This window comes from Carlito syrichta, unplaced genomic scaffold (genome assembly GCF_000164805.1).
Source record: "Carlito syrichta isolate Samal-C Ts95f unplaced genomic scaffold, Tarsius_syrichta-2.0.1 Scaffold313381, whole genome shotgun sequence".
NCBI lineage: Eukaryota > Metazoa > Chordata > Mammalia > Primates > Tarsiidae > Carlito > Carlito syrichta.
Genome location: NW_007257477.1, coordinates 1,305,453 through 1,327,437, shown reverse-complemented (window position 1 = coordinate 1,327,437; position 21,985 = coordinate 1,305,453). Strand labels below are relative to the sequence as shown.

General features: G+C 48.4%; 1 protein-coding gene across 1 annotated transcript in view; it reads right to left on the bottom strand.

Moving 5' to 3' along the window:
• The window catches only part of DNAH17 (dynein axonemal heavy chain 17), a 157,525-nt gene that overhangs the window by 104,019 nt on the left and 31,521 nt on the right, over positions 1-21,985 (bottom strand). The window contains exons 16-24 of the mRNA XM_008070392.1: positions 15,743-15,883; positions 13,394-13,537; positions 11,398-11,580; positions 9,751-10,005; positions 6,676-6,845; positions 5,730-5,952; positions 3,348-3,464; positions 3,135-3,221; positions 1,226-1,378 (exon numbers count right to left, since the gene is read on the bottom strand). Coding sequence (XP_008068583.1) covers positions 1,226-1,378; positions 3,135-3,221; positions 3,348-3,464; positions 5,730-5,952; positions 6,676-6,845; positions 9,751-10,005; positions 11,398-11,580; positions 13,394-13,537; positions 15,743-15,883 — 1,473 coding nt within the window. The remainder of the gene's footprint in view (positions 1-1,225; positions 1,379-3,134; positions 3,222-3,347; positions 3,465-5,729; positions 5,953-6,675; positions 6,846-9,750; positions 10,006-11,397; positions 11,581-13,393; positions 13,538-15,742; positions 15,884-21,985) is intronic.

The window sequence follows — 21,985 nt, the reverse complement described above, 5'->3', positions numbered from 1 at the left end:
GCGGGTCTTGAACCCGCGGGCTCAGACAATCCACTCACCTCAGCCTCCCAAGGTGCGGGATTACAGGCTGAGCCACCGAGCCCAGCAAAATGAATTTCATCAAAATATAAAACATACGCTGTACAAAAGACACTGTTAAGGGGATAAAAAGATAAGATACAGACTAGGAGAAGCTATTTGAAAACCACATATCTGACAAATTACTACTTTCTAGAATGAAGAACTCTCAAAACTTAATAGTAAAAAATTTAACATTAAAAAATTCCATTAGAAAATGGGCAAAAGAAGTGAATAGCTCACCAAAGAGGCTATGCAGTTGTCAAATAAGCACATGAAAAGATGCTCAGCGTTGTTAGTCAGTAGGAAATGTTAATTAAACAACAAAGATCTTTCTTTCTAATAGATTAATCACAAAGGTTTGCATGTTTATGTTCCCTGAAAAATTTGTATTTTGAAATTCTCATCCCCAAGAAGATGGTGTTAGGAAGTGGGGTATTTGGAGGTGACTAGGTCTTGAGGACAAAGCTCTCTAAATGCAATTAGTACCCTTGTCAAAAGGACCCCAGGGAGTTCCTACACCTCTTTTGCCATGTAAAGACACAATGAGAAGGTGCTGTCTGTGAACCAGAAAGCAGGCCCTCACCAGACACCAACTCTGCCTTGATCTTGGACTTCCCAGTCCCCAGAACCATGAGAAGTAAATGTCTACTGTTTACGAAGCTACCCAGTTTGTGGTATTTTGTTATAGCACCTTGAACAGACTAAGAGAAGTGGTATTCCTTATTTAAAATACACATTTTAGAGAGAGGTAAGAGAGAATGAGGGGAGGAGGAGGAAGATAAAGAGAAGAAAGGGGAGGAGAGAGGCAACAGAAGGTGAGAAAAGACTCAAGTACACAGAAAGCTAAACAGTGATCTTCCTTAGTAGGGAACTCGTGTCTAGGTCCTTTGGGCGCCTCCAGTCAAGAATACCTGCTGCTGTATCCTTTTAAAAATCATTATTGTTAGTTTTTAGAGATGGAGTCTTGTTGTGCTACCCAGGATGGTCTCAGACTCCTGGCCTTAGGCAATCCTCCCACCTCAACCTCCTGAGTAGCTGGTAGTACAGACATGATCCGCTGTACCCTGTTTGGCGCTCTGACAACCAAAGGGTGCCGGGAGCATCCTCTCTTGTCAATGGGCTCAGCCCCATGCAGAACCTCCCCGCTTCCTCACCCCACGCTCACCATGACGATCATGTCCCAGAGCTCCTTCAGCAGGCACACCTCCCGGCGGCAGGCTTTGAGCTGCTTGTAGTCTGGCACTGTGACCTCGAACAGGCTCCCGGACTTGGACAACGCCTCCATCATGCCCTCCATGGCCAAGATGCTCTTTTGTTGCTAGGGGTGGTTTGGGGACCGTCACGGGGGCTGTCCACCATCATTGCCTCGGTGCCCCTGACATTCTGCCTTTTCTCCCCTGGGTTCTGATAAACCTTCCTGTACCCATCCCACGACAGCAGCCCTGCTCCAGCCTCCAGGACCTCCTCACTCCTGAGTGCAGGGAACAGTGGTCTAGCTCTCCCTGGTACCAATGCCACATTTCCTCCTGCGAGTTCCTGATTTCCCCGCATTTCTCCAATTGTCATACTATGTTTTACTAAAAAGTGTATAAATAGGCCGGGTACGGTGGCTCACTTCCGTAATCCCAGCACTTTGGGAGGCCGAGGTGGGAGGATTGCTTGAGCCCAGGGGTTTGAGACAAGCCTGGGCAACATAGCAAAAACTCGTCTCTACAAAAAAGAAATTTAAAAATTAGTCGGGCGTGGTGGTGTACACCTGTAGTCCCAGTTACTTGGGAGACTGAGGTGGAAGGGTCATCTGAGCCCAGGAGGTCGAGGCTGCGGTGAGCCATGATCGTGCCAATACACTCCAGCCTGGGTGACAGAGTGAGACCCTGACTAAAAAAAAAAATTATACAAGAAATGCTTTGAAAATTAGAAAATCCAGATTGGCAAAGAGGAAAAAAAAAGAATAATCACAAATCCTGTGTCTAAGAGTTGACTGTTGTTAACACGTTTGTGTTACACACACACACACACACACACACACACACACACACATTTGCACAGATTTATAACTAAATAGGGTGGAAGAACAATGGTGGGCTCTGAGTGTGTTCACACTATACTGTCTGTCATGGCCACAGTCCTCCTTGTATGGTCACAGGGTGTCCCTCACTCCAAATCTGTCCAGAGAATGCAGCCTGGAACCCTGGGGACTGAGCACTCTGGGGGCCTGAAGGAGACAGTGGTCACGTCTACATCGTGGCTTGAATACGATGTGAGATAAGGGTAGGACCAGGACCTTCCAGAATGGGGGGCTTTGGAGCTGGAAGTCAAAGAGCAGAGGCTCAAGGGTGTGGGTGACTCTAAAGACCTTGGGGTTCACATGTGCTCAAGCCCGCAGTGCTGCCGAGTGAGGCAGAGGTGCAGGTTGGGCTGGTCCAACAGGTCCTGGGCACTGTGCTGAGAGCAAAGAGGCATTGGCAGGTCCCCTCTGTGCCTCAAGAGGCCGCCCCAGGCCCTGTGCACCCCACACGTTCCTACCCCATGACAGCCTGGGCTTGAGTGGGCTACCGTGTCCAGGGTTGCCTGAATTTGCGCACTGGACACCAACCAAGCACTTGGACAGTGGGAACGGAATGGGGACACGTGTGAAGCTTGGCCACTGCTGGACATGTGGGTCAGGAGAGGATGAGTCAGGGATGGCCAGTGAGTGTCAAGCCCAGGTGACAGGAAAGTGCTGATTGTAAACAGAACTGGGGACATGGGGGTGTGGAGCTGGGCTGAGGGACAGGGCAGGTCTGTGAAACACACTGGTATTCAGATGGGTGTGAGTGGCAGGCCTGGAGCCACGCTTTGAGCAGTAAGATGCAGAGGGTGGATCCAGTGGTTGGGAAGGATGTTGAGTTTTCATGTGCACACACACGCACATGCATGCACACCCATGCACACGCAGGTACTCATGCACAGCCCCAAGGCCAGTTCCTCTGAGGCTGTGTTTTTGAACTTGCAAGAATAACAGCTTGAGAGAAGACAAGAAAGCAGTGGAGTTCCTGAAATGACTACCTGATCTCATCCTTGAGCGAAAATACCTTATTCAGGGACTGGTAGGGGTTGGGGTCACTGAAGGAGAACGGAGCCTCGTGTCTGAACTTCTCCCGGAACTCATGCTGCTTGAGCTGCAGGAGAACAACGTGGGGATGCAGATGGGCCTCAGGGTGCGGGATGACCCAGGACCCCCTGTGGTGCTGCAGCTCCACCCGGCCTCCCAGCAGGGCCCGGTGCTGCCCCCGGGACAGCCGTACCTCGAATTGCTGGCATTTCCGCCGCAGGATGCTGACCTCGTTGGCCTGGAGGGGGGCCACGTTCTGCTTCACCAGGATGGCTAGTTTCTTGGTGTTTGTCCATTGCTCCGGCAGCTCCTGCAGGAGGCAAAGGCCAAGGAGGGCTCTTTTCTCTTTTCTCTTTGGGACTTTCCATTGCAAAATAATTAGAGACTCGAGGGAAGCTGCGAAAACATGCAAGGAACCCCATATGCCCTTCACCACCCTCCACAATGGTGGACGTTGGCGTTGGTGCGTCTCTGTTAAGTAGAACTCACTCACTGTTCAACCTGAATCCTTTGTGGGTCCATGTGTGCATCTGCGTGTAATCCTATGTAATTTTTTTTGTTTGTTTTGTGTAGGAGTCTCACTCCGTCACCCAGGCTGGAGTACAGTGGTACATTCATGGCCACTGCAGCCTCGACCTGCTGGGCTCAGGTGATCCTTCCACTTCAGCTCTCCAAGTAGCTGGAAATACAGGCCTGCACCACCATGCTAATTTTTTGATTTACTGTAGAGATGAGGTCTCACCATGTTTGCCCAGGCTGGTCTTGAACCCGTGGGCTCAGGCAATCTTCTTGCCTCTGCCTCCCAAAGTGCTGGGATTACAGGTGTGAACCATCACGCGTGCCCCCTATGCAATGTTATCCCCCATATAGTTTTGTGCAAACAATCAAGATATGGAACTGTAGGACTCCTAAAGGGAGAGGGTAAGGTTGAAAAACAACCCACTGGGTACCATACCACCACCTGGGTGTGGGCTAAGCAGAAGCACAAACCTCACTGTCACATAATATCTCCATGTAACAAACCTGCACATGCACACTTTGAATCTAAAATAATAAAAAAGAATAATGGAACTGTCTATTGCCACAAAGGAGTTCCCTTCGTATTCTGCCCCCAAATCATGTCCCTGGACGACCTCTTCTTTATTTCTAAAATTCTGCCATTTCCAGAATGGCTGCAACAATCAGATAAATTTGTGTACTTTCCAAGTTCTCTATGCTTGGGCAAATATTGTACTTACAACCGTAAAATATTTTAAGGAAAAAAAAAATTCCAGGCCACAAAGTCTTTATCCACAGGCAGAAGAGATTTTTCTATTTCTTGCCTTAATGGTTTTTGTCTGTGTGTCACCATCCCAGCTGCCACGTGGGTGGCCCTGGAGCCCCTCATGACTGGCCATGCATACTTCAAACCCTGCGTCCTCACCAGGCTGTGGGTGGGGTGGCCAGGAGTCCCAGAGCTTATGGTCAATCGCACAACAGGCTTCAAAGCGGGGCCCTGGGCGGCATGTGGTCAGTGCAGCAGGGCCCTAGCCTGCTTGGCCCCTTCCCTCTTGTCACCTCCAGGGCTGTGTGTCTTGGGTACTGGAGTCATGCGTAGAGCAGGAGAGTGGGCCTTGTGTGTGACTGGATGTAGGGAAGGGGAGAGAGAGGAAGGAGAGGCAGCAGGTCTGGGAGGAGATGGGAACTCCAGGGTCAGGTACAGGGAGGAGGGAGTGGCGTCCCCTCTGTGGTCACACCTGAGGTGACTGGACGGCAGCTTCAGGACACATCCTCTATGTGTGCATCCTTCCTGCCCAGCCCAGCAAGCACACACTGTCCATACCAACAAGTGACATTTCCTAAATCAGCTATCACGTGCTGTGCAGATGCAGCTTTGAGACCCTCCTTCAATGGCCTAATCTCCACAGGTCTCCTCTGATTTCATCTTTCTCCACTGTCCCAGGCACCCAGGGTGACCAGGCACTCAGAAGGAGATGCGGGGCATGAAGGCATTTTTGGTTGTTTTGGTTTTTTGAGTCGGGATCTCACTCTGTTGCCCATTCTGGAGTTCAGTGGCATGATCCCGGCTCACCACAACCTTGACCTCCTGGGCTCAGGCGAACCTTTCACCTCAGCCTCCCGAGTAGCTAAGACTAAAGGTGTGTGCCTTCATGCCCAGCTAAATATTTTTATTTTTTGTAGAGACAGGATCTTGCTATGTTGCTTGGCCTTGTCTCAAATTCCTGGGCTCAAGCGATCCTCCCACCTTTACTGGGATGACAGGCATAAGCCACCGCACCTGGCTGTGAAGGCATTCTTAGTCCAACAAAACACCAGTTGAATGGAGAGAGCATTGGTTGCACCTTGGAGGCTACCTCCACTGTCCCCTTCTCCCAGGAAGCCTCTTCCCTTGGCCTCACCACTCCACAAGGTGTCTAGTAGGTGGTGGGGGATTTAGCCTGCAGCATCTCCCCTGTGGTTGTGTGTGGCAGCCGGGTCTCTGGTCGCATCAGGCCCAGCTCCTCCTCTGGTCCTGCCTCCTCCCCGCCTCACCTGGACAGAGCCTGCCGCAACCTGTGGCCCACCCACCATCTACCTGCAGCTTCAGGTGGACTTCCTCCGGCATCTCCTCCCCGTAGGTCTTGAGCAGCTCGATGGTTTGCTTCAAGGGCTCGAACATGTTGTCAGTTGCCACCTGCCTCTCCTTGACCTTCATCAGGTATCCCATCACCCCCACGAGGCCTTCATAATCCCCCTCCTTGAGGGGCTTCGTCAAGCCCATTCTGGCGACTTTCATGAAGGCTTCGAGGTCAGTCAGGCTAAGGAACAAAAGGGACCATGTGTGATGAGCCAGTCCTCGTAGGGCCCACCCTCGACGGTGGGGGAAGGCCTGTCAGAGTACAAAGACCGCCTGAGAGGGCACGCACGGCCCTGCCTGGGGAGAGAGAGCTCCTGTCCAGCCTGGATACCTCCAGCTCACTGAGCCCCGGCCTGGACATCACCCTATGCCCTCCCAGCTTAGCTGAAACCCATCCATGAGACCCAGCTTAAGGTTACATCCCAGAGAGGCCTTCACTGGCATCCCAGATAGAACCCAGTCAGGCAGCACTCTCTTCTGGCATCATGCCTGTCATGGCCCTGACGGCCACCTATAATTCCATGGCTGCTGGCCTGTTTGTTCAGCAACCTTCCCTCCATGGCTGCTGGCCTGTTTGTTCAGCAACCTGGCCTGTTTGTTCAGCAACCTTCCCTCCCAGACCGCAGGCTTTTCAGGCTTTCCCCAGCACCCAGCACCTGGACAGTGCATAGGGGTTGGAGGAAGGAATAGAGCATTTTTCCGGCAGGTGGGCCACACATTCCTGCTGGAATCCACGCCCAATGGAGTGGTTAGCCTCTACCCCACACCTGCCCAGAGGGGCGTCTGACAAACACCACAAACTCAAGTGGAGGGCTGTTCCTAGGTGCCCCAAGCGTATTCCTCCAGCTCCCCCAGGACACAGCCAGCATGGGAGGCAGCAGGCGGGTGCGGTCCCAGTGCCCACCTGTTGATGACGTGTTTGCTCAGATGCTGCTTGAACATGAAGCTCCAGCGCCTGATGGTGCTGAGGAGGGCCTGCTTGAAGGGGCGGCAGTCGCACTGCAGCCAGCCGTGGAACACCTTGGTGTTCTCGCACTTGGACACCTCCTCGTACAGGTTCTCATAGGAGTCGATCTGGAAAACACAGCCGGCACGGCCCATCACGGCCTGCAAGCCTGCAGGGGGGTCCACGTTGGGCCAGGGGCTCCCCGAGCTGTACCTCTCAGCTGCTGTGGGGGCGGGGCCAGCAAAGGGCCACGTGTGGGAAGCCCTCACTACAAGTTATTTTTCCTTCTCTACCACGTTCAGGGCTCCTTCTGGTCCCAGAGTCTAACCCTAGAATGGGAGCATCAGTCAGAAAGAGATGAAATCGGGTAACACCAGCAGGATTTGTGGAGTAGAGCAGAACAGACGCTTCGAGAGGTGAACCTGGTCATGACCCTAAAAGGAACCCTGAACTCATCCTTTTTCGTGCTGTTTTATGTCTGATGAGATTTCTGACTCCTCCAGCTGCCCCCACATGGAGCTGTAGAATGCACCCCAGGGAGGGGGTCATTCTCTCGCTAAGGGGCCTTTCTTTCTCACTGCATGTTGAGAACAGAGCTGGAGGTTCCTGGATGGACTGTGTTTTCTTATTTCTGCAGCTGTTGGAGAAAGTGTTCTGCAAATGTCTGTTAGTTTCAATTGCTCTACAGTGCAACTTAAATCCAGTGTTTCTTTGTTGGTTTCCTGTCTAGATGATCTGTTCAGTGTTGAGTGTAGGTGTTGAAGTCCCAGCTATTATTGTATTGAGGTCTATCTCTCCCTTTAGATCTAGTAAACACCGGTGCTCCAGTGTTGAGTTCATAGCTGTTTAGAACTGTTACAGCCTCTTGCTAAATTGATCCCTCTACTATTATGTAATGACTTTCTGTGTCTCTCTTTATGGTTTTTGACTTCAAGTCTATTTTAACTGCTATCAGTATAGCTACTCCTGCTCGTTTTTGGTTTCTGTTTGTGTGGAATATCTTTTTCCGTCCCTTCACAGTCTATATGTGTCTTCACAGGTGAAGTGAATTTCTTGTAGGCAGCGTGTAGGTGGGTTGTGGTTTCTTAACGATTCAGCTAGTCTGTATATTTAAGTGGGAAATTTAATCCATTTATATTCAGGGTTACTATTTGCAGGTCTCTTTTCTTTCTTTTTCAGTAGGAGTCTCACTGTTTCCCAGGCAGGAGTGCAGTGGCACACTCACAACCACTGCAGCCTCAGCCTGCTGGGCTCAGGCAGTCCTTCTGCCTTGGCCTTCCAAGTAGCTGGAACTACAGGTGCATGCCACCATACCCAGTTAATTAAAAAAAAAAATTTTTTTTTTTGAGTTGGAGTCTTACTCTGTTGCCCAGACTGGAGTGCAGTGGCCACTCCCGGCCACCGCAGCTTCGACCTGCTGGGTTCCAGCGATCCTTCCACCTCAGCCTTCCAAGTAGCTGGAACTACAGACACATGCTACCACACCCAGTTAATTAAAAAAAAAATTTTTTTTTTAATTTATTGTAGAGATGAGGTCTTGCCAAGTTGCCCAGGCTGGTCTCGAACCCCTGGACCCAGGCTGTCCTCTTCAGTCTCCCAAAGTACTGGGATTACAGGCATGAAACATCACGCCTGGCTCTTGCTTGCTTGCTTTCTCTCACTCTTTCTTTCTTTCTCTCACTCTTTCTTTCTTTCTCTCACTCTTTCTTTCTTTCTCTCACTCTTTCTTTCTCTCACTCTTTCTTTCTCTCACTCTTTCTCTCACTCTTTCTTTCCTTCTTTCTTTCTTTCCTTCCTTCCTTCCTTCCTTCCTTCCTTCCTTCCTTCCTTCCTTCTTTCTTTCTTTCTTTCTTTCTTTCTTTCTTTCTTTCTTTCTTTCTTTTTGAGTTGGAGTCTCACTCTGTTGCCCAGACTGGAGTGCAGTGGCTGCTCCCGGCCACCGCAGCCTCAACCTGCTGGGCTCCGGCGATCCTTCTGCCTCAACCTTCCAAGTAGCTGGAACCACAGGCACGCGCTACCACGCCTGGTAAATTTTTTAAAAAAGTTTATTGTAGAGACGAGGTCTTGCCAAGTTGCCCGGGTGGGTCTTGAACCCGGGGGCTCAGGCAATCCTCTCACCTCGGCCCCTCACAGTGCTGGGATTATAGACTGAGTCACCAAGCCCGGCCTCTTTCTTTCTTTTGAGACAGGGTCTCACTCTGTCACCCAGGCTGGAGTGCAGTGGTGCAATCATAGCTCACTGCAGCCTCAAACTCCTAGGCTCAAGCAATCCTCCTACTTCAGTCTCCTGAGTAGCTGAGACCACAGGCACACACAACCACTCCTGGCTAATTAAAAGAAAAAAATTTTTTGTAAAGCGTGGGGTCTCACTATGTTGCCTGGGCTGGTCTTGAACTCCTGGCCTTAAGTGATCCTTCTACCTCAACCTCCCAAAGTGTTGAGATTACAGGTGTGAGCCACTGTGCCTGCTTATTTTCTGTATTGATGCTCTGACATCTGGGGTCTTGCTGATCCAGGCCCAGCTGGTTTCTAGAGACAACACAACTCACCTGGGAGTGTGGCTTCATAGGCAAATCAGCCAACCCAGAGTTCACACCTCCAGTCACCCCCTTTATCGGACTCTCACAGGGCCTTACCCTCTGGGGCACTATCCATCTGCTCTGATCACCCCGGGACCAGGTACCAGATAACCTCAGACAGCCCTTATAGCCCAGAGCCTCCTGAAAACTAACCCTAAACCAGCTTCCTTCCATGGAAACCATAACAAAGGCTCCTGCCCACACTTTCCCTGGCTCCCTCTGCCTTCTGACCAATCCTGGTGCCTCCCTGTGTCCCTGTGTGTTGTGGTGTGGCCTCTCCTTGGGACCTGGGAGACAATGGCCGTTATCTCCTTGTCTGTCGGTCTTACCCTATCTGAATAACAGTAAAACCTACATCTCAGAAACTGTTCACTCGCATTTTCAGTCAAGCCTGGTGATTCTCTACTGGAGGATTCCAGAGATGAGGAGGCCAGTGGGCGAGGTTTGCACGCACCTGCTGCTGGAACTGAGTGAGGGTGGGCGGTGTCTTGGGGATGGTGTCCTCTGTCCGGGTGTCCAAGTCGTCCGTGGTGGCCATGCGCCCGTAGATCAGGAAATTCTTCATGCACTCCTGGAGGTCATCCATCCAGAGATAGGAGTACTTCTCAAAGGCATCCTGGTACTCCTCGGCCTCCTTCATGGCGTTGATGACCAGGTTGGACAGCTCCTCCCTCATCTCGATGAGGTCTGTGACGTCTTCCAGGTCCGTCTGAAAGGGGGCAGGAGAGAAGCAAACAGGTGAGGTGTTTTGCCTGCATTTGTGACTTCTATTTGTTCTCCCTGCCTTGGAAAGTGGCTCTTTGTTGACCAATGTGTTGCTAAACTCTCACGACGGGAAATAGGAAAGCTCTTGGATTTGCAGTTTACTCCCATGAGAAGATATGTTGAGTGTGACTTTTATCTGGTGGGTTCCAAGATGATGCACATGTTGATTCATTCATTCGATAGGCTCTCAGTCTGTGCTGTCTGCCTCAGGCTAAGCTAGACACTGAGGACACAGGGAATGTAGACTCCAGGGATGGGCAATTCTCAAATCAAAGAATTGCAGAGACAAAACATCTCAGCTCTGACCCTTGTTTTGAGGTGTAATGGGGAGCTGCTTTCCAGGCAACAGCAAAGCACGGGCAAAGGTCCTGTGGTGGGCGGAAGCAGAGAGCTGGGGAATCTGAAAGAAGCCTACCACTGATGGCTAGAGCAGAGAGCATGAGAGGCCTGTGCTGGGCAGGATCTTTTCAGTTGCAAGTGACAGAAAACCCAACCCAAACCAGCGTGAACAGAAAGAGAACTAACTGGCCCAAGTGACTGGAGGATCCCAAAGTGGTGTGTATTAGTCATATTTTTATTTTCTGTATCTTATGATATTTTGACATCTATATTAAACAAACAAACAAAAAAACCTCGTTGGCCAAGGAGAAGCTTCCCAGGTCTCACTCATTTTTAGAGTTAGCCATTTAATAACTCATCATGGCATCTTTCCATCCCTGGGTCATTTTATGACTCACAGACTTGTGCAGATGGGCCAGAATCAATGGAGCGGTTCCCTGTCTTCAGTGAACGTTTAGGTCTTCCCCGATTTGGGTTTTACTGTTACACAAACAGACGCTCTGGCAAACTCAGCTCCTCTGGCCTCCCTTTGGGAGGCACTGAGTTTCCTATGACTTTTGCCCTCTCCCTGAATATGGGGGGAGCTCCCCATGTGACCTGGTGGGTGTGTGATGCATTTAAAGTAGATGGATATGGAAGGCACATTTATCAAATGTCTGTGTGCTGAGAGAATCGCCCATTTAAATTACAGAACGGAGGGAACTCTCAGGAAGCGGGGGACGATCACACCCTGGGGGGAACAACTGGGGGACTGAGACCCAGGCGGACCAGCTGAGGAGAAGCCACAATGGGGAGAAGCGGGGAGGCTGAAGTAGAGAGAAATGGCTGCTAGAGTTGGGGAACATGATCCAATAGGGACCTCTGTGCTCCTTGTCACATCCAGAACTGTCGTCCTTTAAAATGCAAGTGTCCGGGCATTGCTGGGTTAGGAGGGCAATTCCAACCCAGGAAAGCAATTGTTGCCCAGTGGGTAGGACCATGAGAAGCCAAGACTGACCTTGTAGCTCATTTTGCCCTTGGCCAGTCGGGGGATGAGTCTGGCTGTGTTGTAGATGTCGTTGACCAAGCTTTCAATCAATGTCAGGAAGCTGCTGTCTGCACCCATCTCCAGGGACGGGTTGAAGGTCAGCCCCTCCTCGTCCAGCTCCATGTGGACCTCAAACAAGGGCGCAACGCTCTCCTGAAACAGGTCAGCACGGGGGTCAATGGGCCTGCCCTCCCTCAGATGATCCTCAGTAGCCAGACTGTCCATTCCGGGTACCATCCGAGGCATGGCTGCCTCCTGCTGGCCTAGACCACTTTGGAGAGCACGTGTCTCAGGAATCCTCCTCTTCAGCAATTGACTTGGAACCAAATGCACAGCCAGGAGGCCAGAAGCAATCTGGGGCAGGCCAAGGTGAGAGGGGCCAGGGCCCAGCTGTCTGGGTACCTGATCCTGGACTTTGGGAATCGGAGAGACCAGTTACCTTGGTTCAAAGCCTATGTCTGCTACTTACCAGCCACATGGCCCCGGTCGAGTTGCTTAACTCCCGGTTTCCCCAAATACATAACACAAGAAAGATCATTTCGTAGAATGGAGACACTAATTGTTCCCATCTTTCCACAATTCCTTTAGAGGACTAAATGAATCAGTAACACACAAAGCGTGAACACCAGTGGCTGGACGAGCCCTCCATTCCACTTAAGTTCTTGTTTATAAAGCCCATGCTTGGCCACATCCTGTCTGTTCCAGATACCCACCCCCCGCCCCAACATGGTGAAGCCACAGGGCTGTGGTGCTGGCCTCATTTGTAATATGAGGGGGTGGAGGTTAACCCCTGTGCTCTTCCCATCAAACCTGAGATTCTCCGTGTGAGCCAAGGTCCACGAGTGACCATGAGATCTACACCATGACCACTGATCTTCCCCCAAACTCAAGTCCCCATTGGACCCATGGGCGACAGACTGGAGAGCTCCCCAATTTCTCTATGGGTACGGGAGGGCTGTTGCTCATATCTGAGTGACAGGCTAATTGGGACGAATGTTCTATCATCATGGACTCAGGTGACCAGATTTTTCAAAAGACTAACTCGGAGGTCTTTTCCTGCCGCTGGTCACTTGCAAATAGGATGACTCCTTGGCGTTTTTGAGAAGGACACTTTATTACTGGGGCATCACCGTGGCTTTAACTGCCACTCCCCTTGCTTTGTTGCTGTGAGTTATGGCTAGTTAACGTCACTGTTGACACTGTGCACCTCTAGGGGATGCTTGGTGGCCCTCAGAGTTGGTGGTGATGACCACTTCCATCAACAGAATTTAGGGTCTGTGACTGGTTACCAGTTGGCCTCCGGGACCTACGAGCTGGGCTCAAACACTGTTCATCCACCCTCTGTGGCTTGTACAAGGGTATGTGGCTGCCACGTTCCCTTTCTGTTATAGGTGAGGTGAACTGGGGGTGCTGGTGGGTGGGGACATTGGCCTTGCCCTGCTGGCAGCATTCAAAATCATTTGGGAACCACTATAACAAAAAAGACACGGGCAGGGAGGAGTCATCCCTACGGAGAACACTGGAGAACATGTCTCAGTGGAATTAACCTGCACAGCCTCTTTACTGAGCTGGTTCACTCTTCCACTCAGCCCACAGGGCGGAGTAGGTTAATGGCTGATGCTCCTGACAAAAGCACTCCCTCAATGTGAGTAGCAGGCAGTGGTTCCTGCTTTCCCTCACCTGGCAGCAAGGTAGGACCACTCTCTCAGACTCGCTGAGGTTTTCTACAGTCCACTTATGTTATGGCAGCTTTAAGGTAACTGGCTGTCCTGAGTGATGAGGACTAAGGAGTCTCTTAAAACCAGCACAAGCTGGTCACCCTAGGCAGACTTTAGTGTCTGTTTATTTATAAAATGATAGCCTGTCCTTTCATCAGGAAATTGCAAACTATAGATTCTAACACAGACCTTGCCTTATAAGAATATATAGAGATATATCTAAATAAAACGCTTTATTTGTAACTTACATCTAAAACCATGTTGTCTATTAGGTAATTTAGAGATGTGCGAATGAACTGGTCAAATTCATCTAAGACCATGTCGTCAATGTAGTTGACATAATCCTTCCAGGGAAGGCTCAGTGTATCTGCTCTGAACAGCTCTGCATTTTCCTGCAAACAAGCACACAGTTGGCTGTCACTTCACTGGGTCATGTGTTGGCTCTTTAATCAGTGGTCCTCTGGGCCACCCCTGTCCTTATTCACATACTTCAGACGCATGGGGCTGATTTGAGCTTCTTGAATATGCTAGGCTCTTTCTTGCGTCAGAGTCTTTGCACAGTTTGCTCCCTCCCACTCTTGCCAGGTCTGGCTTCTTCTAATCTTTGAGGTTTTAGCCCAAATGTCATTCCCTCAAAAAGGCTATCCTTGAAATCCTGGGTCTATCTCAGGTTGGGCTTCCATCCCTGTCCCCCACCTCTGTTCCTTCTCGTAATCCTTTATTTTATGCCCACTATAGCACAGATAAAATTAGTTCATTTATTTGTCTGTGGCCTACCTTTGGTCTGTATGCCCTTTCCATGCCCAGCTTCATGAGGACAAGGATTGACTGTCCTCTCTGCCATTGGCAGTATGCCTGAGACAGAGCGGGGACCGGTGGGTGGCTGGGTAGGATGGATGGGTGATTGAATGGGTGGATGAATGGGTGGATGGGAAGACAGATGGGTGAGAAGATGGATGGATGGGTGGGTGGATAGATGGATGGACAGGTGGATAGGTGGATAGATGGAAGGATGGATGGGTGTATGAGTGAGTAGGTGGGTGGGGGTGGGTATGGATGGGTGAATCTGTAAGAGATTGAGTGTTATGGGGAACACAAAGATGAATGTGCCTCAGTCTGTACCCTCAGATAGTTCTATTTCAATAGGGGAGAGAAGACACAGGCTCAAGTAACTTTACCGCAAGACAGAAAGAAGTGGCTTCATTGACTGTCATGGGATTATACATATGTATGCAGTAACAAAGCTGTGTTCAAAAGACAGTGCCATCTCATCAAAGTTAGAAACAGATGAGGCTTGTCTTTTTGGCTCACTGGCCTCTGCCCCATTAGACTCCGGTCCCCTGCTGCTTGTTCTGGCCTCCTTGCCCTGGCTCCTCGAAGAGAGGTCTAGAAATGAGGTCGAATAGTTTTTGGATCATCAAGTCACTCCATTGGGGTGATGACCTTCAAAGCAGTGATGTGACCACAAGAGCAACCAACGATAGATTCCTCCACCCGCCATGGGACCTGCTGGTCTGTCTGGATGGAGGGACCCAGCACTAAAGTCCATACCATTGATTTGCACCATATACTGGGAAACCTCAAAAAATTGCCATGAAATATCTTGTGCTCAAGGGAGAATTTTCTCTTTTATGGGCCAGTGCAAAGCTCCACCTGCCATGTTGTCCTCTGAGACAAGCTAAATGCCCGTTGGATGAAACGACCACCAAGTGAGGAAGGTGTGAAAACCCTTACGATGCCAGAACACCAGCCGGAGCAGGTGGGAATGCCGGTCTTCTGTTTTGCATTCTCCCTCTGATCATGCAAACAATGGGGAATACCCGGTGACTGGCAAGGACGTGGACCCACAAACAGTTGGGACCATTGGCAAGAAGGAATAACCTGCATTCTAGGTGACAAAGCAGGGGTGTGTTATCACACTGTCCCCATTCAGAGGTGTTGGCAGCAATGTACCCTGCACACATTCTAATGTTCCTTGCTCTTCCTATGTTGCTGTTTCCTGCCCACCTGTGAATGGGAAACCTGTAAAGGACACCAATAAACATGTCCAGTGCCTGCCCATAGCAGCTTATCCCAGGAAAAGATTTGTTGACCTAGTATGCCAATGTCACTTGCCTTTAGAATAGAGGAGGGGTAGACACGTCACAAGAGGAATCAGGCTATGAAGTGTAGTGAGGGCAGTCTGGTACTTTTTTTTTTTTTGAGTTGGAGACTCACTCTGTCGCTCAGGCTGGAGTGCAGTGCACGCTCACCGCCACGCCAGCATCGACCTGGAACTACAGATGTGTGATACCACACCTGGCTAATTTTTAAATTTATTTTTTACTGTAGAGACGAAGTCTTGCCAAGTTGCCCAGGTTGTTCTCAAACCCATGGGCTCAGGCAATCCCCTTACCTCGGCCTCCCAAAGTGCTGGGATTACAGGCTTGAGTCACTGTGCCCGGCTCGATACTTTAAGTTAAGGTTCTCTTGGCCTTCTGTGGTCCCCAAAACATGTGTCATTAGTCATTTTACTGAAATCTCTAGCTCTACCTCTACTCTCTCCTCCCTGCTAAAAGCAAGTGGGCTCTCAGAGGATCCCCTGGGCATTTCCTTACTGCGACCATGGCTTGGATCTTCAGGCCGGCCTCCTTGACTGTGGTGTAGCGCTTGTTGAGGTTGACTAGTTTTCCATCCAAATCTAACAGTGCCTCTTTCTTGTTGTCCTTTCTTTCAAACAGCGGGTTGGCTGACCAATCCTGGAAGGAAAACCCAGGAGTGAGAAGAGTTGTTTTGGAGGAAACGCTTTTAACCTTTCTCCTTTGCTGCATACACTTTGGTGTGAGTTTCCTCATCTCTTGTGATCCTAGATCGGAGCTTACTTTTCTGTGACCTGTGCTCATTAGGGGCCACGGAAGACTTGTACTTAATTGACTGTTGGCCAGAGACTTAGATAATCTAACTTAAAACCAAAGCCAAGACGTGGGAGACCACCAAGAAACCATCAAGATGTTTGGCCTGAGTGGGCCAGAAAGGGGTCGCTCTCCTGAGGAAGAAACATCTAAATCTCTGGTTGGAGCATAGAAGGACCTGAGGGTCAAGGGATGTGTGGTCAATCCTGGGTGGATCGGTTGGGCACAGTGGCTCATGCCTATAATCCCAGCTTCTCAGGAGGCTGAGGTGGGAGGATTGCTTCCGCCCAGGAGTCTGAGGCAGCAGTGAGCTATGATCACGCCACTGCTCTCCAGTCTGAGCAACAGAGCAAGAACTTACCTGTAAAAAAATTTTTTTTAGATTGCTGGGTGAATCATCCATAGCTTTAAATAGAGGGCAAGATGGGAGTAAATCCCTTTTGTGGGGGCCACTGACTTGCCAACAGGAGTTCTTCCACAAGGGTGGTAGCTACCTATAATTATGACTTCGATTTTGCTCCATTATCCAACAGCTAGCTTTTTTGTTTTGTTTGTTTTGTTTTACTTTACCTTTTCTTCAAAGCGATACATATACGGCAACAAAACCTAGCAAGAAAAGCTTTTGGCACAAAAAAAGCTCCACACCTTCTTTGGTCCCATCTCTCCCTATCCCTCATCCCATTCCTCACTGGCAACCTGGGAAAACCTCAGCTTTCCTTCTTCCAGGGCCTTCCTCCAGCACTCCAGATCATTTGTGGAACTCTGTACGTCAATGTAGCTATTTCTAGACTGCCTCTCTAGCTCCAGTGTGAACAATGAAGATTTAGATCACCCACCTCCCTTCTGTATCCAGTGTTTGATATTTATGTGAATACTTTTAAGTTCTTCTACTGGTGGCTTTTGTGTAAATGTAAACGATATGGCTAAACCTTCAGGTTTACCTTGTTGGAAAGATTTCTTCTCCTTCAAGTTCTGCTTTTTTATTATCAGCTTTATTGCTTTATGGTCAGAAAAATGTGTTCTGTGTATGTCTTAGTTAGCTCAGATCACTGTAACAAAAATACTATAGACGGGGAGGGAGGCTTAAACAAGAGACATTTATTTCTTATAGCTCTAGAGGCTGGAAGTTTAAGATCAAAGTGCTGCAGATTTGGTTCCAGGTGAGGGCTCATTTCTTGGTGTGCAGACAGCCACCTTCTCACTGTATCCTCACATGGCAGAGAGAGAGCTTGAGTTGTCTTGTGTCTCTTCTTACAAGGCACTAGTCCCATTCAAGAGGGCTCTACCCTTACGTTCTAATTACCTTCTAAAGGCCCCACCTTCTGACACTGGGGACTAGGATTTCAGCTATGAACTTTTGGAAGACATAAACATCCATCCATAGCAGTATATTATTGGTGTGTTAAACTTCCCACTACATTTGTGATCTTTCAATTTTTCTAACACCTTTTGCTTTTATTCATAAAGATTGATAATACCATAACTGGGAATATAGCATCTTAGGACACATAATTTCTCTGTAGATTTTACTTGATCCTATATGTTTAACTAAATATATATATTTTGTCCTGAGTTATACTTTGCTGATTAATACTTTTTTTGTGGTATATGTATGTGTATGCATGTTTCATGTGTATATGTATGTGTGTGTATAAAATTGACATTTCTTAAAGATCAAAAATGGTCAATTACTGGAAACTTCATATGGTTTCACCCACATTTCAATCATTTTTGTCTTTAACTTTTCCATTTTGTTTTAGATGTCTCTTGCAAGTAGTGTATAACTTTTTAACAATCTGATCTGAATGCTTTGCTTTTGAATAATGTATATACATTGTCATTAGTAATGTTTGCCTTTCCTTTGTTACCATGTTTTATCCATTTTTTGTGCTTTTTTACTTTTTCCTTTGTTCATGGTATTTTACTTTAAACACTATCGATCATTTGCTCTTGTTTTCTTTCATGTTTTGAATAGTAGAATCCTGTTAAAATGCTTGTCATTAAATGTATCAAGGCTATCTTTTAAATATACAGTATATTTAGGCTGAGCTCGGTGGTTCAGCCTATAATCCCAGTTCTTTGGGAGGCTGAGGTGAGCGGATTGCCTGAGCCCACGGGTTTGAGACCAGCCCAGGCAACTTGGTGAGATCTCATCTCTACAATTAAAAAAAAAAATTAGCCTGGCATGGTAGCGCACGCCTGTAGTTCCAGCTTTTTGGAAGGCTAAGGCAGAAGGATCGCCGGAGCCCAGCAGGTCAATACTGGGGTGGCAGGATCATGGCTCACTACAACCTTGACCTCCTGGGCTCAGGTGATCCTTCCACCTCAGCCTCCCAAGTAACTGGGACTACAGGCATACACCACCACATCTGGCTTTTTGTTTGTTTGTTTGTAGAAATGAGGTCTCACTATGCTGTCCCTGGTATTGCAATCCTGGGCTCAAGCAATCCTCTCGCCTTGGCCTCTCAAAGTGATGGGATTCAAGGCGTGAGCCACCATGCCCAGCCTGTTTCTTTATTTGGTTCCAATGCTTACTGCTAGTCTTTTCAGTGTAAATTTCTCCTTGGTATTTTAGAATGTGGTTAATCTCCTGGTGTCCTGAGTACAACGTGGAGTAGGTTTCTCGGGAAGGGTACAAAAATGGCATCTTTCTGAGGATGGCCTTACTGTTGCCATCACAGCTCACAGCCAGGACCTTTCTCAAGACAGCTGTCACTGCTTCATTTCATTCTGGCAGTCTGTGTAAAATCAAAAAGATGGTCTTATTTTTGTTTCTGAGTGGGCTACCTGCTTTGTGGAAACATGTAGAATATTGTCCTGTATCCTTGAGATTTAAAATTTTAGGCACAAATGCCTACATGTGTCATGTGACTTGGAAATCAGTTACTATTTCCTTAGTTTAGTAACTACAATTTTTATGTTTTCTTCCCCATCTCGTACATTATCCATTGTTTTCTCCCTTTGCATATTTGTGATTTTCTTTTTTTCTTGTTATTTTATTATTTTTTATCAATGTTTTTTATTATGGTTTTGTGGGGTACAGTTAAGGGTTAGGTGTACAATTACATTTCATTCAGGCACCCTGTTGATAAAGGGGTGTTTCCCTATCCCCAGACAGATATTTGCTACTGTTAATCCCATACCCCCCCATAGTTTCCCAGTACCGTCAGCCATCTTCTTATAGTATTACATTGGATGTTCAAGGTCCATTATATGAGTGAGAACATGTGATACTCAGATCTTTGTTTTTGTGAGAGGTCACTCAGTATTATAGACTCTAGTTCCATCCAGGTTGCTGCGAAATTCATGATTTTGTTCTTTTTTATGGCTGCGAAGTATTCCATCGTGTATATGTACCACATTTTTAAAATCCAGTCCTCTTTTGATGGGCAGTATGGTTGTTTCCAGGTTCTTGCTATTGTGAACAACGCTGCGATAAACATACGTGTGCAGGTATCTTTTCTATAGAGTGAATATTTGTGATTTCCTAACGTTTCCTCCGCTTACTTTTATCAGCTATTCTACAGCGCTGGTTCTCTTCTTGCTGACTCTATACAATAGAACAACTACTTCCAGATAGAATAGCCGCTTCTGGAGAGAACAACTAGTTCTAGACAGAACAACGACTTCCAGATGGAGCAGTTGGTTTTAAATACAATAGAAAGTGGATATTTTAATTCTGCTTCTATATTTTTTACTTTCTTAGCCGCTTTCTTTCACTTCTCTGCTTTCCTCTCATTCTGTTCTTCTTCCCTCTCATTTCTGTTGTTCTTTCATCAAAGTTGCCTTCTCTTTCATCTAAGAACCTGTGTCTTCGGTTTACTAAGTAAATAGCTTCGCGACTTTGTCTCCACACACTGTAGACAATGACTTTCAAATCGGTGTGTGTTTCTCAAATGCTGCACAGACGTACTAACTCCTTTGCTGTTCACCTGAGAACTTAGGGCACTGCCTGACAATGTACAAACTCCTGACCCAAGTTACTTTATTTCCGGCCTCCTGGGCTGGAGTTAGAATCACTCACTTTTCCAATGACTTGGTTTCCTCACTGAGCTGAGGGAGTCAGACGCAGAAGTCATGTTTGTTTTTGCTGTTGTTGATTCTGAGACACAGTGATATGTCTGAGGATGTGCACCTGGGAGAGCTGACGTTCTCTCTGGTTCTGTGTCTGCACTTAATTCTGAGCATGCTAGTCTCTTGGCTTGTCCCGCTTGTCACTTTGCAGTTGCAGCTTCAGAATGAATGTAAAGAGGACACGATTGGGACAGAGACACGGGGAGTCGCATGATCCTGTCTGTGACTGGCTTAGTGATTATTCTCCCTGTGACTGGGGTTAGCATAGCCCCTGTAGGGTGGGTGGATGTTATGGAATGCATGACTGTGTCTCCCCAGCCCCTGGCAAATTCATATATTGAAGTCCTAAATCTCCACTGTGATGGATGGTGTTGAGAAGTGGGGCCTTTAGAAGGTGATTAGGTTTAAGTGAGATCATGCAAGTAGGGCCCCTGGGGTAAAAGTAGTGTCTGTATAAGAAAAGAAAGACACCAAATTTCCCCTCTTTCTGCCACGTGAGGACACATCGGGAAGGTAGCTGTTGCAAGCTAGGAAGAAGGCCCTCTCCAGGAACTGAATCTGTGGTATTTTGAGCTAGCTGTCTGAAATGACTAGAATGGTGAGTCCAAGTGTTGACCTTTCCTCTTTGAAGGTCATCTCTGCTTTTCTGATGCAGAGGTGAACCTCATCAAAACGTGCCCCTAAACCCAGCAGCCTCAGAGCAAAAGAATCCAACCACTGGGCTTTAGAAGCTCACCTCCAGGAAGAGGCAAATACTTCTTGAGTAGTTCAGAGCTTCTTGTACAAACGAGTTGCACATGTAAAGGGAGGTGTACTTCAGAGTCTCAGAGACCAAGAGAAGATGCCACCTGGGCTTCAGGGGTGAGCAGCAGGCAAGCCGGGGATCCCCAGGGGCCTCCACGGCAGGAATTCTCATGAGATCAGTCTCCAGAATGGGCCCTCCTTCTGTCTCTTGCCTGCTCCCCACTGTCCAGGAGCTCCAGCATTCTGGCCTTCTGAGAGCCTGCACCGGCCAACCAGAGAAAGTGAAGAACACCAAACCCTGCCAAGGGATTCAGAAGCCTGAAGAATTTCAAGTGTCTAGTTTCTGTAGGACATGGTGGCTGAAACTTGTAATCTTAGCACTTTGGGAGGCCAAGGTAGCAATATTGCTTGCAGCCAGGCGTTTGAGACCCATCTGGACAACATAGAAAAACCCTATTTCTACAAAAAGCAATTTTGAAAAAAGTAGCAGGACGTGTTGGCATGCGCCTGTGGTCCTAGCTACTCAGGAGGCTGAGGCAGGAGGATCGCTTGAGCCCAGGAGTTCAAGGTTGCAATGAGCTGTGATTGTACCACTGTGCTCCAGGTATGGGTGACAGAACAAGACCCTGTTTCCAAAAAAAAAAGGCCGTGCGGAGTGGTTCATGCCTGTAATCCCTAGCCCTTTGGGAGGCCAAGGTGAGAGGACTGCTTGAGCCCAGGAGTTCAAGGTTGCAGTGAGCTGTGATGATACTGCTGCGCTCCAGCCTGGGTGACAGAACAAGACACTTTTAAAAAAAAAACAAAAAAACAAAGCCAGACACAGTGGCTCACACTTGTAATCCCTAGCACTTTGGGAGGCCAAGGCAAAAGGATTGCTTGAGCCTGGGAGTTCGAGACCAGCCTGGGCAACATAGGGAGCGCTTGTCCTTACAAAAAAATTAAAAAATTAGTTGGGCATGGTGATGTGCACCTGTAGTCCCGGCTTACTCTGGAGGCTGAGGGTCACCTGAACCCAGGAGGTCGAGGATGCAGTGAGCCATGATTATGCCACTGTATTTTAGCCTGTGTGATGGAGTAAGATACCACCAGAAAGAAAGGGAGGAGGGGAGAGAAGGTGGAAGGGAGGAAGGG